Below are 16,834 nucleotides of genomic sequence, written 5' to 3'. Positions count from 1 at the left end.
CAAGTTCACACGGAACACTTACCAAGACAGAACACATTATGGGCCATAAAAAACACCTTAACAAATGTAAAAGAATAGAACTCATATAAAGTATGCTCTAGACCCCAATGAACTTAAACTAGAAATCAGTAACAGAAAGATAGCTAGAAATTCCCAAAACCTGGAAAATAAACAACACACCTCTAAATAACAAATGGGTCAAATAAGAAATCTCAAGAGAAATTTAAAAATGTTTTGAAGTTACAATAAATATACAACTTCAAATTTGTGAGATGGAGCAAAAACAACGCTTAGAGGAAAATTTACAGCATTGAATGTATGTATTAGGAAACAAGAAAGATCTGAAACCAGGAATCTAAGTTTTCACTTTAAGAAACCAGGAAAAGAAAGCAAAATAAATCTAAGGTGAGCAAAAAAAAAAAAAAAAAAAAAAAAAAATTAGAACAGAAATCAATGAACTCAAAAACAGGAAATCAATAGAGAAAATAAAAGAAACTAAAATCTGGTTCTTTGAAAAGATTACTGAGTAAGCTTATGGTCAAGCTAACTAAAAAAGGGAGAGAGAGAGAGAAAGCACAAAATACTAATATCAGAAATGAAAAGGGGGCCATCACTACTGATTCCATGGACACTAAAAGGATAATGTACAAATATTATGAACAACTCTATGCCCACAAATTCGATAACCTAAACTAAATGGATAATTCCTTAAAAGACACAACGTACCAAAATTCACACAAGGAAAAATATACAATCTGAATAGACAAATATCTACAAAGAAATTGAATCAATAATTAACCTTTCAAAGTAGAAATCACCAAGCCCAGAAGGGTTTCACAGGGTAATGGAAATCACCCAAGCTGAACAGATAAAACAAAAAGAAATTTAAAAAAATGAGGATAGTTTAGGAGACCTCTGGGACAACATCAAACATACTAACATTTGCTTATAGGGTCCTAGAAGAAGAAAGAGAGAAACAAACAGGCAGATAACTTATTTAAAGAAATAATAGTTGAAAACTTCCCTAAATAGAAGAAGGAAACAGACATCCAGGTCCAGCAAGCATAGAGTCCACAACAAGACACATTGTAATTAAACTAGCAAAAATTAAAGATAAAAGAGAATGTTAGAAGCAGCAAAAGAAAAACAACTAGTTACATACAAAGGAATTCCCATAAGACTATCAGCTGACTTTTCAGAAGAAACTTTGTAGGCCAGAAGGGTGTGGCACAATATATTCTAGGTAATAAAAGAAAAAAACTACAACCAAGATTACTCTACAGGGCAAGGCTATCATTCAGATTTGAGGTAGATATAGAGGTTAACAGATGAACAGAAGCTAAAAGAGTTCAGCACCACTAAACTGGCTTTACAAGAAACGTTAGAGGGACTTTTCTAGTAAAGACAAGACCACAATTAAAAATATGAAAATTATTAAAGAAAAAATCTAATTGTTAAAGACAACACACAATAAAGGTAGTAGATCAACCATTTATAAAGCTAGTAGGAAGAGTAAAAGACAAAAGTGGTAAAAATCTAAATCCACAACAAGGAGTTAAAGGATACACAAAACAAAAAGATGTAAAATAAATAAAAAACATTAAACATGAGGGGGTGGGGGAAGTGCAAATGCAGGGTGTTATAATGCATTCAAAATTAAGAGATCATCAAGTTAAAAAAAATACATATATACACAGACACTTACACATCTCGTGGTAACCACAAACCAAAGAACTGTAATAGACACACACACAAAAGGAGAAAGAAACCCAAAGTAACTTAAATATAGCCATCAAATTACAAGAGAAGAGAGCAAAAGAAGAAAGGAATGAAAAAGAACTATAAAAACAACCAGGAAACATATAACAAATAGTAATAAATGTATACCTATCAATAATTATTTTAAATGTACATGGACTAAATTCTCCAATCAAAAGATACAGGGTGGCTGAATTGATAGAAAAACAAGACCTAGGTATATGCTGCCTACAAGAGACTCACTTCTGATCTAAAGACACATACAGACTGAAAGTGATGGGATGGAAAAGGTGTTCAATGCAAATGGAAATCAAAAGAAAGCCAGGTATCAATACTTAGACAAAACAGACTTTAAAACAAGGACTGTAACAAGAGACAAAGAAGGACATTACATAATGATAAAGAGATCCATCCAAAAATAATATGAAACAATTATAAATACAGATGCATCCTTCCCAACACTTAAGGAAGAAATAACACTCAATGTTTTAAAAAATCAAGAAAATAAATGGAGAAGAAACATTTCCCAACTTTTTTAGGATGCCAGCTAGATCTGATACCCAAATCTCACAGAGACAGGACAAGAAAGTAAATTACACGTTCTGCACGAACATAGGTGCAAAACTTTAAACAAAATATTAGCAAACTAAATTCAGTGATATTTTTTAAAGTACTTATCCTTTGTGTTTTAATATTACAACTCAAATATGTGTGTTCTAGGAATGCTATGTGAGTTTAACATTCAAAGAAAAATAATATCTCAATTAAAGCAGAAAAATGTCTCATAAAATCTGACATCCATTCTTGGTATGAGAAAAAGAAAAAAGCCTCTTTTAGCCCAGTAATAGAAGGAAACTTTTTTAATCAGATAAAAGATTTTTTTTAAATAAAAAAAGCCTATAGCATACCTTTTACTCGATGAAATATTGGGCCTTTTCCCTTTGAAATTAGGAATGAGACAGTGGTTGACCAATTAACTCAAGATGCTAGTTAGTGCAGAAAGGCAAGAAAATAAAATAAACTGTATAATGTTTGGAAAGGAAAAAATAAAACTCATTATTTGAGGATGATATGCTTGTTTATGGAGAAAATCCTAAAGAATATATGTATAAATTATTAGAATTAATAAATGAGCATAGCAATGCACCTGGGAACAAAGCTAATAAAAATTGGTTGTCTTCCTATATAGCAGCAACAAAAATTGGAAAATAGAAAGCCTCTAATTACCATTTATAGGAGCATGAAAAGGCAAGATATAAATCTAACAAAAGATGTGCAAATCCTCTATATAGAAATTATAGAAGAGCTAACTAATGTTTCTGGTTGGGTTTCCTGGAAGGAGACACTGACACGAAGTTTGGGGGCCACATGATATGAAGTTTGGGGGCCACACCAATGAAAGGAAGGAGAGGGAAGAATGTGGATTGCAGTACAGGCCCTACAAAGCCTAGGCCAGTCTTACAGGGAACTCTAGAGGGAATATTGCCCAACAGCAGTCTGGTCTTTATATCCACATCCTCAGCCCCACACATGGCTCCGTCACTGGATGTGGACTGCCCTGGAAGCAGCTGACCTAGGGGGAGGCAGTTCTCTGCAGGAGAAACTGAAGATGCTCACAGCTGGAGGCTGCCTGCTGATCGCACTCCCTCCAGCTGTGCAATGTCTTCTTGTGAAGAGGAGGCTGGGTGGCACATTTCCATGTTTCCACAAATGTTCGTGTACGGGAGCTCTAAATATTGGTAAGACATCAGTTTTCCTAAAATAGATCTAACTATTCAATGCAATCTCAATCAAAATTTCAAGAGAATTTTAAACGTTTTTTTAAAAAAATCGTGATGAAATACACATGCTAAACATAAGTTTATCACTAGCGACATTTTGTACATTCACAATATTGTACAGACAATATTTCCACATTTTAGTCACTCCAAAAGGGAGCCCTACTCCCATTAAGCAGTCACTCCCCTTCCACTCTCCCACCTAGCCTCTGGCAATCACTAATCTGCTTTCTTTCTTTCTTTTTTTCCTTTTTTAAAAAAAAATATTCTCTATTTGTTCAGACATCCCCATGTATCGTCCTCCTCAGCTTTATCCTACCCAGGCTTTGGGTCTGCCTGTTCTTGTCCTGTCTGCCATCCCTTGCCTCACATGGCTGTGGGCAGTATATGATTTTGAAGGCTGGAAGCTGGCCCAGCCCTGGCACTGCATGGAAGCAGGCAAAACAAAGGCAAGTCTCTGTGCAGCTCCCTCAAGGAATCGCCAGACAAGTCAAAATACACAACCACAACTTTTGAGAACAAGGTCTGTATTTGACCCCCTGGCCCCAGCAAGCCACACCAGGAATGTGAACTTTTGTCTCCACAGAGGCCATTAAGCTGGGAAACGGGGGATGTCAGGTAGGTAAGCAAAAACACCACAATGTTTCTTTACCAAAATTTAGCAGCCTCTTTCTTCATTAAACACTTTCCTGGTTGCCTTAAGTTGTTTTTTTTTTTTAATTAGATTCCTGAATTCTGATAAAGTTAATTCTGATAGTTATTCTTAAGAGCTCCCCGCTCCACTATTTTTCAGGATGGTGGAAGATTTTTTGTTTTGCATATGGAAATTGATAAGCTAATTCTAAAATTTACATGGAAACACAAGCATCCAAGAGTAGCATGCAGAGTCTATGCAGAAGTGTAAGATGGGAGTACTTCTTCACGACATAACAGGCTTATAAAGCTATAGCAATTAATACACGGGTAGAAATTAGATTAATGGAACAGATACAGACAGATTCAGAAACAGACTCATACATAAATGGTTGCTTGGTTTATAATAAAAATGGCACAGCAGAGCAGTGGAGAAAAGACTACCTTTTTAGTAAACAGTGTAAAATCAGTTGGATCTCTATATGGAAGAACATGAGAGCTGACTTCTGCATACACAAAAATCAATCACAGGGGGACTGCAGATCTACTAGATATAAAAGGCAAATCAATAAAGTTTATATAAGAGACCATTTGCATGACCTCAGGGTTGAAAAAGTTCATTTTTAAAAAGCATCAACCATACAGAAAAAGACTGATAAATTGGACTACATTAAAATTAAGAACTCTGTTCATCAAAAGACAAATTAACCTAGAGGTGTAGAGGAAACAAAATTGGCCATAAAGTGGTTAATCGCTGAAGCTGAGTGATGAGTATATGGTGGTTTATTACTTTATTCTTTCGACTTTTGTATATGTTTAAAATTTTTCATTAAAGAAATCAATGGAAAGACTATTGACAGTGACAAGTCAAATCACTGAGTGAAAAATGGTATGTGTGACACATAACTGAAAAAGGGCTTGTATAAAGGATACCCGGAGAACTGCTAAAAACCAGTAAGAATAAGAGAGACAACACACGTGTACAAGACACTTGAGAAAGGAGATGTGTTAGGGGCTCAGCTGACTTGGAGGCGAGAGAGCTGAAAGGTAGTTAGCAGCTGATTAAAGCAACAGGCGAAAAAGGAAAGAGCGCCTTTAACCGCTCAGCTGCGAAGTTACGATCAAGTCTAAAGAGCCCCAAATCAAAGGAAGCAGCAGCGCCCCCTCGGGTGGGCGCCCGCTCACCACGGAGGGGCCTGCACAAAGGCCCGGCTGTTTTACGTGTGTGTGGGTGTTGGGGGAGGGGTGGGAGAAAAATGGAGGGGGGAGGGTCAGGTACGCTGATTCAGAGTGAGGTAAGTTTCTTCCAGACTTCCAAGTAAGGAGATCTCAGCAGAGGTGCCTGAAGACCTCTGCTCAAGGCCTCAGGTAAAGAAACCTAGGCGTGTAGGCGATGGGGCTAGGAACGTGCCTAAGAGCATGACCAGGGAGGGCCGGGGTCCTTGACTGTAACTCCGTTTAGAGAGTGTACTGCACCGACCGTGCACCGAGTCGAGTGTGAGGCGGGGGCAGCTTTCCCCTGTGAGTCCTGGCAGGTAAAGCCCTGGTAATTGCCTGTGGTCAGGCCTGAAAAATCATATATAGAATTGTACACAGGAGCAGAACTCCTCAAAATGATGCTCAACTTCGTTAGTAATCAGGGAAGTGCAACATTAAAAATGACAATGTTAAGCCTTGGTGAGAACGTAGAGCACCGAGAATTCCCAAAGATTGCCGATGGTAAATATAAACTGGTATAATAACTTTGGAAAATAGTTTGGTGAATTCTTCCATCCAGCAATTTCATTTCTAGGTAGACTAGAAACCAAAAGAAATTCACAGACATGTAAACCAAGAGACATGAATACAAAGTCCCAGAAGTAGCATTTATGACAGCCTTGAACTGGAAAAAGTTCAAATGTCAATCTACTGTAGAAAGAATTACTAGCTGTATGCCCATAAAATGGAATACTGCCATCAATTCTATGAAATGAATGTACGTACCCAAACAATGTTGAATGAAAAAGCTAGAAACAAAAGTATACGATAGGATTCTATTATACATAGTTTTAAAAAGGAGAAAACTAAAGTATAGTGGTAGGATTCAAAATAGTGGTTATCTTTTGGAAGAAGGGAGTTGGCAGTGATTTGCAGAGAATCTAAAAGCAGTGGTTTGAAGTATGAAAACACTGACCTGGGTGATGGTTACACAGGGGTTTGCTTGTGATGATTCATTGTTATAAATATTTTATGAATTTTTTATATGTGTGTAGTACTTTAATTTAAAAGTTTTTAAAAATAAATACAAGCACATTTAATTTATAAAGTAGCCACACATTTTTAAGGGGGAAAAAGATATTGTATCAATAAATAATGTCAAAGACTTAAACATAAGACAAGACACTATAAACCTCTTAGAAGAAAACATAGGCAAAACATTATCTGACATAAATGTCAGCAATGTTTTCCTAGGGCAGTTTACCCAGACAACAGAAATAAATGCAAAAATAAACAAATGGGACCTAATTAAACTTATAAGCTTTGGCACAGCAAAGGAAACCATAAGCAAAACAAAAAGACAACCTATGGAATGGGAGAAAATATTTGCAAAAGATGAGACTGACAGAGAGCTTAACTTCCAGAATATATAAACAGCTTATACAATTTAATAAGAAAAAAACAAATCACCCAGTCCAAAAATGGGCAGAAGACCTAAACAAGAAACTCTCCAAAGAAGACATACAAATGGCCAATAGGCACATGAAAAAATGCTCAATATCGCTTATTATCAGAGAAATGCAAATCAAAACTACAATGAGGTATAACCTCATACCAGTCAGAATGGCCATCATTTAAAAGTCCACAAATCATAAATGCTGGAGAGGATGTGGAGAAAAGGGAACCCTCCTACATTGTTGGTGGAAATAGAGTTTGGTGCAGCCGTTATGGAAAACAGTATGGAGATTCCTCAAAAACTAAAAATAAACTTACCATATGATCCAGCAATCCCACTCCTGGGTATATATCCAGAGGGAACCCTACTTCAAAAAGATACATGCACCCCAATATTCATAGCAGCACTATTTACAATAGTCAAGACATAGAAACAACATAAATGTCCATCAGATGATTGGATACAGAACTCGTGGTATATTTATACAATGGAATACTACTCAGTCATAAAAAAGAATAGACTAATGCCATTTGCAGCAACATGGATGGACCCAGAGACTGTGATTCTAAGTTAAGTAAGCCAGAAAGAAAAATACCATATATCACTTATATGTGGAATCTAAAATAAAAGACAAATGAACTACTTATAAAATAAAAACAGACTCACAGATACAGAAAATAAAGTTATGGTTATTGGAGGAGGGCAGGGGACGGGGGTGAGAAGGGATAAATAGGGAGTTCGAGATTTACAGATACTAAGCACTATATATAAAATAGATAAACAACAAATACACACTGTACAGCACAGGGAACTGTATTCAGTATCTTGTAGTAACATGGTGAAAAAAGAATATGAAAATGAATATATGTTTGTTCATGTATGACTGAAGCATTATGCTGCACACCACAAGTTGACACAACATTGTAAATTGACTGTACTTCAATAAAAAAAATAAATAAATTTAATAAATCCTTACCTCTTTAGGATTAATATATCTCACTATCTGACATGGTTCCCCTTGTCTTCTTATATTAATCAGACTTTTTAAATGTTGGAACACAGCAACATTCTAAAAGTTCAAACACATAAGATTTTATGGTCAAAACTGGGTTTTCTACCTCTAATTAGCTTTTTACCTAACTAGGGCAAAATAAGTAAAAAGCATAAAACAGATTTGCATATGTAAACTTGATTTTAGAAACATTATCCACTTAGGGTTTGCTTTGACAAGCCAGGCAATATTGGTATTATTCTCACAGAGTTTTACTCTTAAATTTATAATTGTATTACTAGCAACTATAAAGAAAATCTCCAAAACTTTGGCTGTGACACTTTCGCATAATCCAGAGTAATCCAGAAGAAAGACAAGATGCAGTTTAGCAGTTAAGAACACTGAGTATGGCATAGTATTGTCAGGGTTTAACTGTTAGTACTTACTAGCTGTGTGATACTAAACAAGTTGTTTAACCTCTCTGCTCAGTTTCTCACCTAAAATATGGGAGCTATGGTTGGGAGTAAATGAGTTAATATTTGTAAAGCACTTAGAACAACTTCTGGCACAAGAAAGCTCTCAACAAATATTATCATATTATCATTACAGATTCCTCCTCATTCCTGTAGTAATTCCACTGATTTACAAACCTTATCTACTTTTCATGTTAGCACAAATTTAGTCAAGCAACTGAGCAATTCTTCTATCTTGGAAATCTATTTCTTTGGTAATCCTCTCCTCATACCTTATCCCACTGCCCCCAAACCCTTAATAACTCTTGGTAAACTTCTCCCCACTGTTTACTCATGTTAAATCAAATCAAACAAATTCAAGTTGAAGTAATCCATAATACCAATATAACAATTGGAAGTCCCACTGCAATTGCCTGTGGAAGATGGTGCAGCCCACATCAACAGAAATAATACTGTTTCTGAAAGGAAGATGTAAAGGAAGATGATTTTCTTAAGTAAAACCCCAAATTGGGTATCAAGAATAATTTATGATGGTTTAAAATCTGAGTAGTATCTCCTAAACGTATAGATTATTGCATCAAGCCACCCTCAAACTCAGTGACTTAAAGTAACAACCACTTTCTGTGGGGACAACAGGGAACTTCTGCTGTTCCTGTTTGGACGTGTGTATCTGGCCGTGGTGACCTGCGAGACCAGCTGGAGCTGGGTGATTTACTCTGGCCTCACACACATTTTTGGGTCTTCAGCTTGCATTGTTGGAACATCTGGAACTTTTGGGCCTCTTTCTCTACGTAGACTTTCAGTCTGAGTTTCTTCATAGCATGTATGTTTCAAAGTACCAGAGAAGAAACAGCAAGGCTTCTCTTGAGCATCTCTTAGTCTGAATTCTATTAGTCAAACTCAGGACCTCACAGGCCTCAGGACATCAAGTGCAAAGTGTGACCCATAGGAGATTCCATATATAGTATCACTCAGGGGTGGCCCTGAAGAGAAATACTTCTAGGGTACAGAATTCAAGCAGCATACCTGGTTGTCTATTGTGCATAGAAGGAAAAAATGGCCAGAGGTACAGATCTATGGGCGGGTAGTAACTGATAGTTTGGCTGGATGGTCAGGGATTTGGAAAGAACATGATTAGAAAACTGGTGACAAAAAGGTCTGGGGAAGAGGCCAGACTCCTGCAAATGCGCATCAAGTGTAAAGATACGTGTGTCCCATGTCAATACTCACCAAAGAACAATCTCAGTAGAGCAGAATATTAATAATCAAGTGGGCAAGATGACTTATTCTTTAAAAATCAGTCAGTCTTTTTTCCTAGCCACTGCTCTCCTTGCCCAGTGGGCTCATGAGCAAAGTGGCCATGGCAGCAGGAACAGAGGTTACTCATGGGCTCAGCAACATGGACTTTTACTCACCATATCTGGCTGAGTGCCCACTTTGCCAAAGCAGAAACCAACACTGAGCCCCTGATATGGTACCATTCCTCGAGGGAATTAGCCAGCTTCCTGTGGCACAATGATTAGTTGGAACGCTTCCATTTTGGAAGGGACAACACTTGATTGTCATTGTAACTGATACTTTACCCTCCTGGGGGCACAATATTCCTACAAACACCACCATCTGTGTACTTTCAAAATGTTCTGTTCACTTGTCATTGTATTCCACATAACATTGCTTCTGACCAGAGAACTTGCTTCACAGCAAAGGTAGCACATGAGTGGGTCTGTGCTCGTGAAATTCACTTTGCCTTGTTCCCTATGACTGTAAAGCACCTGGCCTGGTAGAATGGTGGAATGGCATTTTGAAGACTCAGTTACAGTTAGAGTTCCAGTGACAAGACTTTTCAGACTAGGGTGATTTCCTTCATGTTATAAAATATGCTCTGAATCAATAACCAACAAAAGATGGTATTTCTCCCACCGCCAGCATTTATGAGTCTGAAAATTAAATGGTGGAAGTGAAAGTGGCTCCCTCTCAAAATTCCCTCTAATAACTCACTACTGAAAAGTTTGCTCCCTGTCCTTGTACCATTGGGTTCTGTGGCTATAAAGGTCTTAGCACCCATAGGAGGACATGTTTCCACCAAGGTAAACACCAATAATTCCACTAAAATAGAAGCTGCTACTGTCACCTGGCCATTTTAGGTTCCTCATGCCAATGAACTAACACCCCCCCCCCAAAAGGGGGTTCCCTTATAAGAGGAAAAAGGGCCCGTTTAAGTGAAAGAGGGGAGAGAAGAGTCAGCACTAGAGTGATATGATGTGAGAAGGAGTCAGTAGGTCATTGCTGGCTTTGAAGATGGAAGGAGGCCATGAGCCAAGGAATGTGGGCAGCCACTAACAGCTGGAAAAGTCATGAAAACAAATTCTTCCCTAGAGCCTCCAGAAAGAGCACAGCTCTGTTGACATCTTGATTTTAGTGCAGTGAGATCCATTTCAGATTTTGACCTCCAGAATTATAAGATAATAAATTTTTGGTGTTTAAAGCTACTAAGATTTTGGTAATTTTTATAGCAGCAATAGGAAATTAATATGTGCCTAATCTTATATCTAGTATTTATATTACAATACATCATAGGTAGAGTATGACTCAAAAGGAAGAGGAGTAGGATGATGCATTTTAAAGGAAATATTTTTTAGCGTTGGAAATCAATAGTTATGCCCCAGCATAGGTTTTATGGCTTTAATAGAGGCAACAGAGGCAAATAACAGAAGCTATTTTGCAAGATGTGATTAACTGACTTAAAGGTATTTTTGTGTACTAGAAACAGAGCCACACCACTTCATACAAAATTATCAGGAACAGAGTGCTGATGCTATCCTAGAGACAAGAGTGAATTTTAGCTCTTGGCTCTCACCTAACCCAGGATATCAACTTGGATATTCCTTATTGGATAAGGAGACCAGTTCTACTCAAACTAAAGCACAATGAGAAACTACTATATTAATCCAACTATGTTTTAAGTCCTCAAGAGTAGATATTCAATAAATATTTAATGAGTCAATATATCCCCAAAACTTGCTCACAACCTGATTCCAGAGTCAAGAAGTAAAGTTTTCAGAGGTGAAAGCCAAATGAGCCTGTTAGTGACACTTTCACTGACAGCAGCCATTATCAAAGTGCCGAGCTCAGACTTGGTACTCAGTACATCTTTGTGAGGCTATTGAGAGAATTAATTAATGTTAACTTTTTGAAACTTTAAAAATGTTTACTTATAAAGCAAAGAATGGTATACAACTGTTTAATATACTAAAAAATAATGAATTGTATACTTTAAACAGGTGAACCATATGATATACAAATTATATCTCAATAAAGTTGCAAAAAAAAAAAAAAAAACAAAAACAAAACCCAAAGGAAACTCACAAGAAAACTTTTCCAGGCCTTCTGAATGACTATAGCAGCTTTATCCCTCTGTGTAAATTCTGATTCCTGTTTCCAAGCCATGTGAAAGTGCTAAAAGAAAATAAGTAAAGGAGTATATTTTGACTTTAAGTATATTTTAAATCAATTTATATACTCCATTATGAAACTGTCACTAGAACTCAATGAAAATCAAATAGAAAGTTGTATAAAGGGAATAATGAAAATGGTATTTGGTATCAAAATAATTATAATAAAAATGGATACCTATCATTGATTGCCTAATATATTCTAATTTTTAACTGAAATATAGTTGATTTCCAATATTATATTAGTTTCATTATTTTTAAAGATTATACTCCTTAATGTTATTACAAAACAATGGCTAAACTTCCCTATGCTATAAAATGTATCCTTGTTGCTTATCTATTTTATACATAGTAATTTGTATCTCTTAATCACATACCCCTATCTTGTCCCTCCCCAATTCCTGCTCTCCACTGATAACCACTAGTTTGTTCTTTATATCTGTGAGTCTGTTTCTGTTTTGTTATATACATTTGTTTTACCATTTAGAGTCCATATACAAGCAATAACATAGAGTATTTATCTTTGTCTGATTTATTTCACTAAACATAATACTGTCTCGGTCCATTATTGCAAATGGCATTATTTCATTATTTTTTATGGCTGAGTAGTATTCCATAGTAGATATATACAACATCTTATTTATCCATTCATCTGTTGATGGACACTTAGGTTGCTTCCATATGTTGGCTATTGTAAATAATGCTGCTATGAACATTGGGGTGCCTGTATCTTTTTAAATTTGTAACTTCATTTATAACTGCTTTTCTTCTACATTCAAATCAAATCAGTAACATATCTTTGAATACTCGTTATGTTTCTGACAGTGTACTAGGTATTTTATATACTATATTTATATTTTATATACATCCTTACATTTAATGCAGTTCAATAGAGAAGCCATGCACACACATACACATGCACAGGTTTACAAACAACTGTGTGTTTGTGTATGTGTGTATTTTAAATAGATGGTAGACTGAGCACACATTTTCACTTCTATCCTCCTAGAACCCAACTGAAGTGACAATGTATATAAAGTTAACCCATAACATAGAGAAGGGAGTTCATGAGCAAATAAGAAATTTTATCTTATTTCTGGAAAATCAAAAATAATTGGTCGTATCCTGTTGGGAATAACTATGTAAAAGGCCTGCCTAGACACACTTCAAAGGGGCTCTAGTGAGAGAGCTGGTTTGTCATTGGAACCCTAGAAAGGATATCAATTAGGATTTAGCAATTTAAAAGGGCTGGAAAGAGAATGACTATAGACAACAGGGTTAATTGAAGATCTGTATATGGAATAGCTGTGCCAGTTGTCTCCACTGTCACTTCAAGTCCCAGAGCTGCAGGCAAGTAGATATTTACCATTAGTCAAAAATATGCTGGTAGATGGATATTTACTGTTGGGCATAAAACAAACAAATCCTGAAGACTTATTTCTTTAAAAAATTCACATAAACTCTCTGGGAAAGCTAGTTCTAGTATGGATTTGGCACTCCACAGTAAAAACCCTCTTATTTTAGCATTTGAGAGATGCCTTACTTAACTGATGGCTACCTGACCCTACCCCACTCTGAGAAAGCCTGTTAATTAACTTACGCCACCTACTTCATAAAGCTCCAACGCAATCTTTCCACTTGTGAGTGTGGACAGCAGGAAAATGAGAGACTTACACAAAAGCATGTGATACTCACACTAGTGCTCTAGAAAAACTGAGACAGATCTTCATTCTTCATTACTAATAGACAAACAAGGATCACTTGATGTTTAAGGAAAATCAATGATGTGGAAAAAGAAATAACAGAATCTGAAGGAAAGAAAAATGGTAATCAATTTAGCTTAGATCAGTATGTTGAATGGCTTTAGGAGGGTTGTTTCTGGAGATAAAATTGTACCCTATGCAATGAAAGGTATGACTGAGAAGATTAATTTAAAAAGAGGTTAGAAACTCTGAAAAAGAATTAATCATGCATAGTCATGGTTCAAATATAAGGCATATTAAAATACTGCTAAGAGGTAAAGAGAACACATTTGATCTTGATTTTGGATACATTCTACTTCAAGTGGTCCAGAGGGTGACTTCTAAATAGCATATTATGTGGCCATATAATTGAATAATTTATATAGTTCTAGTAATGTAAATGCAGATTTTTTTCTATAATTTAAAATATTTTAACCAAAATGTGTACTTCTTTCAAATAAGTAAAATAACGTAGAACTTACACTAAAAAGCAAGTTTTTGCCCCATCTCACTCTTTTCCACCTTCATACTCTAAAAGCAATAATACTTAACTATTTTTTGTTCTAGATCGTCTAGTCACTATTTCCATGCTTCTAAATAATATGCTTGTATAGTTAGATTTATCAACTTTAGAAGTGATTTGTTGACTTTCTGCAAAGATAATTAAGAATTTATCTTACTTATCTTCCAAAACCCTGCTTATCTTCCCTCTCAGAATCACACGTCATTATTTTTAGTTTGTCTGTTTCTTACCTTATTGCTTTAAAGAATATTTAAACCTTTGTCTCTTGTTCCATCATGCTAGCATAGGTCACTTGACTCCTCCTTACATATAATAAGGATATAAATATCCCTATCCTTCTCTTCACATACCTTCCAAATATTCAAATCCCCAAATTCCATCACCTCTACTTGTCAATATTCACTTGGAGGGATTTTTCGAACATCCTGAATACAAGTCCTTTATTGAATATATGTATTGTGAGTATCATCTCCCAGGGTGCCTCACTGCTCTCTTAAAGGTGTTTCTGTTAAGTCTTTAATTTCATAAAATCCAGTGTATCACTTGTTCTTTACAGTTAGTGTTGTCCGTGTCCATTTAGGAAATGTTTATCTAGAAGGCAGTGTCCTCAAGATGGTATCAAAGGTCATACCTGATTTCACTCCACCTCACAAGAAGATCAACTAAAGTCTCCACAGACAACACCCTTGTGAAAATACCAGAGCCCAGGAGTGAGGCTGAAGCACCGCCCCCCACCCTAGACTGCAAAGACGAAGAAGGACGGTATTAGAAGGGTCAGAGAAGCTTTTTACTTTCGCCTCTCCCCAAGGTCATCACTGTGCGGCACTAAAAGGGCCCCTTGGGCCTATGGATTCTTCAGTGGGAAGAGAGGGTCCAAGGGAGACATGCAGCTTCCCCAACACTGCAGGTTTCCTGTGAGGGGCACTCAGATCTTGCCTCACGGGGATCACTGGGGGTTAGACAGAGACAGAGAAAGGAGGGGCAGGGCTGACGGCAACCTGTGCTTTGATCTCAGCAGTTTGCCTTACTGCCGATACTTGCGCCTAAGCAGAGATCTCGCGAGTTCACCGAGGGCGCAGGGAGGAAACGCGGGAGAAGGGCTTAATCCCGGGCGACACCGGAAACGCGAGGCCGGACGCCCAACAGGGGCTTCAGAGAAACGACACGTCCTAAGGGGAGTTGGGGGTGGCGCGGACCTCCAGGACACGGGACCTTCAGCAACGGAACCAGGAGAGCCTCCTATCAGAGGCCACAGAGGCAGGCCCATCCGGAGTGGTAGCGGCGGAGGGGTGGGGACACTATTCCCATCAGCTGCCAATCGCCGCCGGCCCAGAATCCGCTTGTGCCCTTGGTAACACCGCAGACGGAAATGACGCATTCTAGTTCCGCTTCGTTGGCCAGGCCAGGCCCCGTTGGCCCCGCCTCTCGGCCCCGCCCCTCGGCTCCGAGTTTTCCGCCCCGCCCTCCCGCTTGAAGCCACGCAAACGTGGTTGGATGTGTCGGAGGCTCCCACCGCGTTTGTCGGTGGCTTCCAGACAAAGGGTTTTGGAAAGGAAACCAAAGTGACTTTCCGCGAAATTGTGCTCAATATATTATAAAGCCCGGCTACTTCAACCAAGGACTTTAAAGATGTTGGAGAAATGTGGTGAATTCCTTTCTATTGAATTAATGTATTCGTTTGTAAATAAAATAACCGGACCCTCCTAGCGATTTGACAGAGCCTGCGCGGAATCAAAGAATAAGTGACACGTGACTGCAGCCCAATGCTATTTCTAAACTTAAGTTCTTCAGTTGATAAAACCTAAAGTAGTTTTTAAGTGAAAACAGGTGACTTCTTAAGTGAATTCCCAGGTAACTTTACACAAATACTGCAGATCTAAAGTAAGTTTGATTTGCTTGAATTCTAAATAACTCAGACTTGGCAATGCTTTAGTTTGTCACTTATTGCTATGTCAAATAATCTTGTTCAGAAACTGCCCGATTCTGCTGTTTCCCACCTATGGTCATATATATATTACAATTAGTTTGTAAGGAAGATTAACGTCTAGGGGAAAACACCTGAAGAAAATGTTCTCTGTGTAATACAGAATTGTACAGAAGAACTTGCCTGAAGGCTAATTCATTGATTCACTGAGCTTTCAGAGTTCTCTTAAATCGTTATCACAAATCAAAGTAAGCAGGAGGTGTGAGCTTTAGTTCCCTTTGGTGTAGTTACTTGATGCATTAATACATAGTAGCTCTGAAAAATAAACTATAAAATATAGTCATGGAAATAGTATGTGTACTTGTACTTTCTGTTTATATATTACTTTAAAAATACGCCCTACATATTTTTAATGAAGTGCCAGTCTGAATTACTAAAAAAAAAAAAAAAAAAAGATTATGATGGTTACTGTTTGAGCATGTATTATTTTACCTTTAACATGATCCAGAAGAATTCAGTAATTTCTTAGTAAAAGGCTCAGACCTTTTTTCTGCTGCACTAATAATACATGTAAAACTATAATTTTTAAAAAAGAGAATATCTTTAAAGTATCCACAAAGGATCATTAAGGCTCAGAACCATCAGGTTTTCTATTTCTTTCTTTATATGCACCTGCTTAAATCTAGGAAGAGTTTACTAGGAAACAGAACTCAGAGAAACTTCTGGGTGGTTTTACAAAAATATTTCCTTCCTTTCTATTTGGTGTCAGATGGGATAGCTGTGTAAATCTAAATTGTGTCTTACACTTAACATACACTCTAGAGTTTTCAGAGGGAACAGAAAACTTTCATTGTGGCAACCAGAACAGAATCTTGCCATAACATTCTCCCCAAAACTATTGCATGTC

The 16,834-nt window shown here is 37.2% G+C and overlaps 1 protein-coding gene across 9 annotated transcripts in view; it reads right to left on the bottom strand.

Annotated features, from left to right (window-relative positions):
• The window catches only part of C33H11orf65 (chromosome 33 C11orf65 homolog), a 33,994-nt gene extending 17,933 nt beyond the window's left edge, over positions 1-16,061 (bottom strand). The window contains exons 1-5 of one of the 9 annotated variants that reach the window (XM_032472521.1): positions 15,200-16,061; positions 14,354-14,952; positions 13,434-13,546; positions 11,653-11,742; positions 7,799-7,891 (exon numbers count right to left, since the gene is read on the bottom strand). In XM_032472521.1, the coding sequence (XP_032328412.1) occupies positions 7,799-7,891; positions 11,653-11,733 (174 nt within the window). In that variant the 5' untranslated portion in view covers positions 11,734-11,742; positions 13,434-13,546; positions 14,354-14,952; positions 15,200-16,061. Of the gene's footprint in view, positions 1-7,798; positions 7,892-11,652; positions 11,743-13,433; positions 13,547-14,353 lie in introns of all 9 variants that reach the window. The other 8 variants (XM_032472516.1, XM_032472517.1, XM_032472518.1 and 5 more) reach the window with 8 other exon arrangements.
• Between the last annotated feature and the right edge of the window lie 773 nt (positions 16,062-16,834).

This window comes from Camelus ferus, chromosome 33, assembly GCF_009834535.1.
Source record: "Camelus ferus isolate YT-003-E chromosome 33, BCGSAC_Cfer_1.0, whole genome shotgun sequence".
Classification (NCBI taxonomy): domain Eukaryota; kingdom Metazoa; phylum Chordata; class Mammalia; order Artiodactyla; family Camelidae; genus Camelus; species Camelus ferus.
Note: the sequence above shows the minus strand (reverse complement) of the source record. Positions and strands in the feature narration are given on the sequence as shown.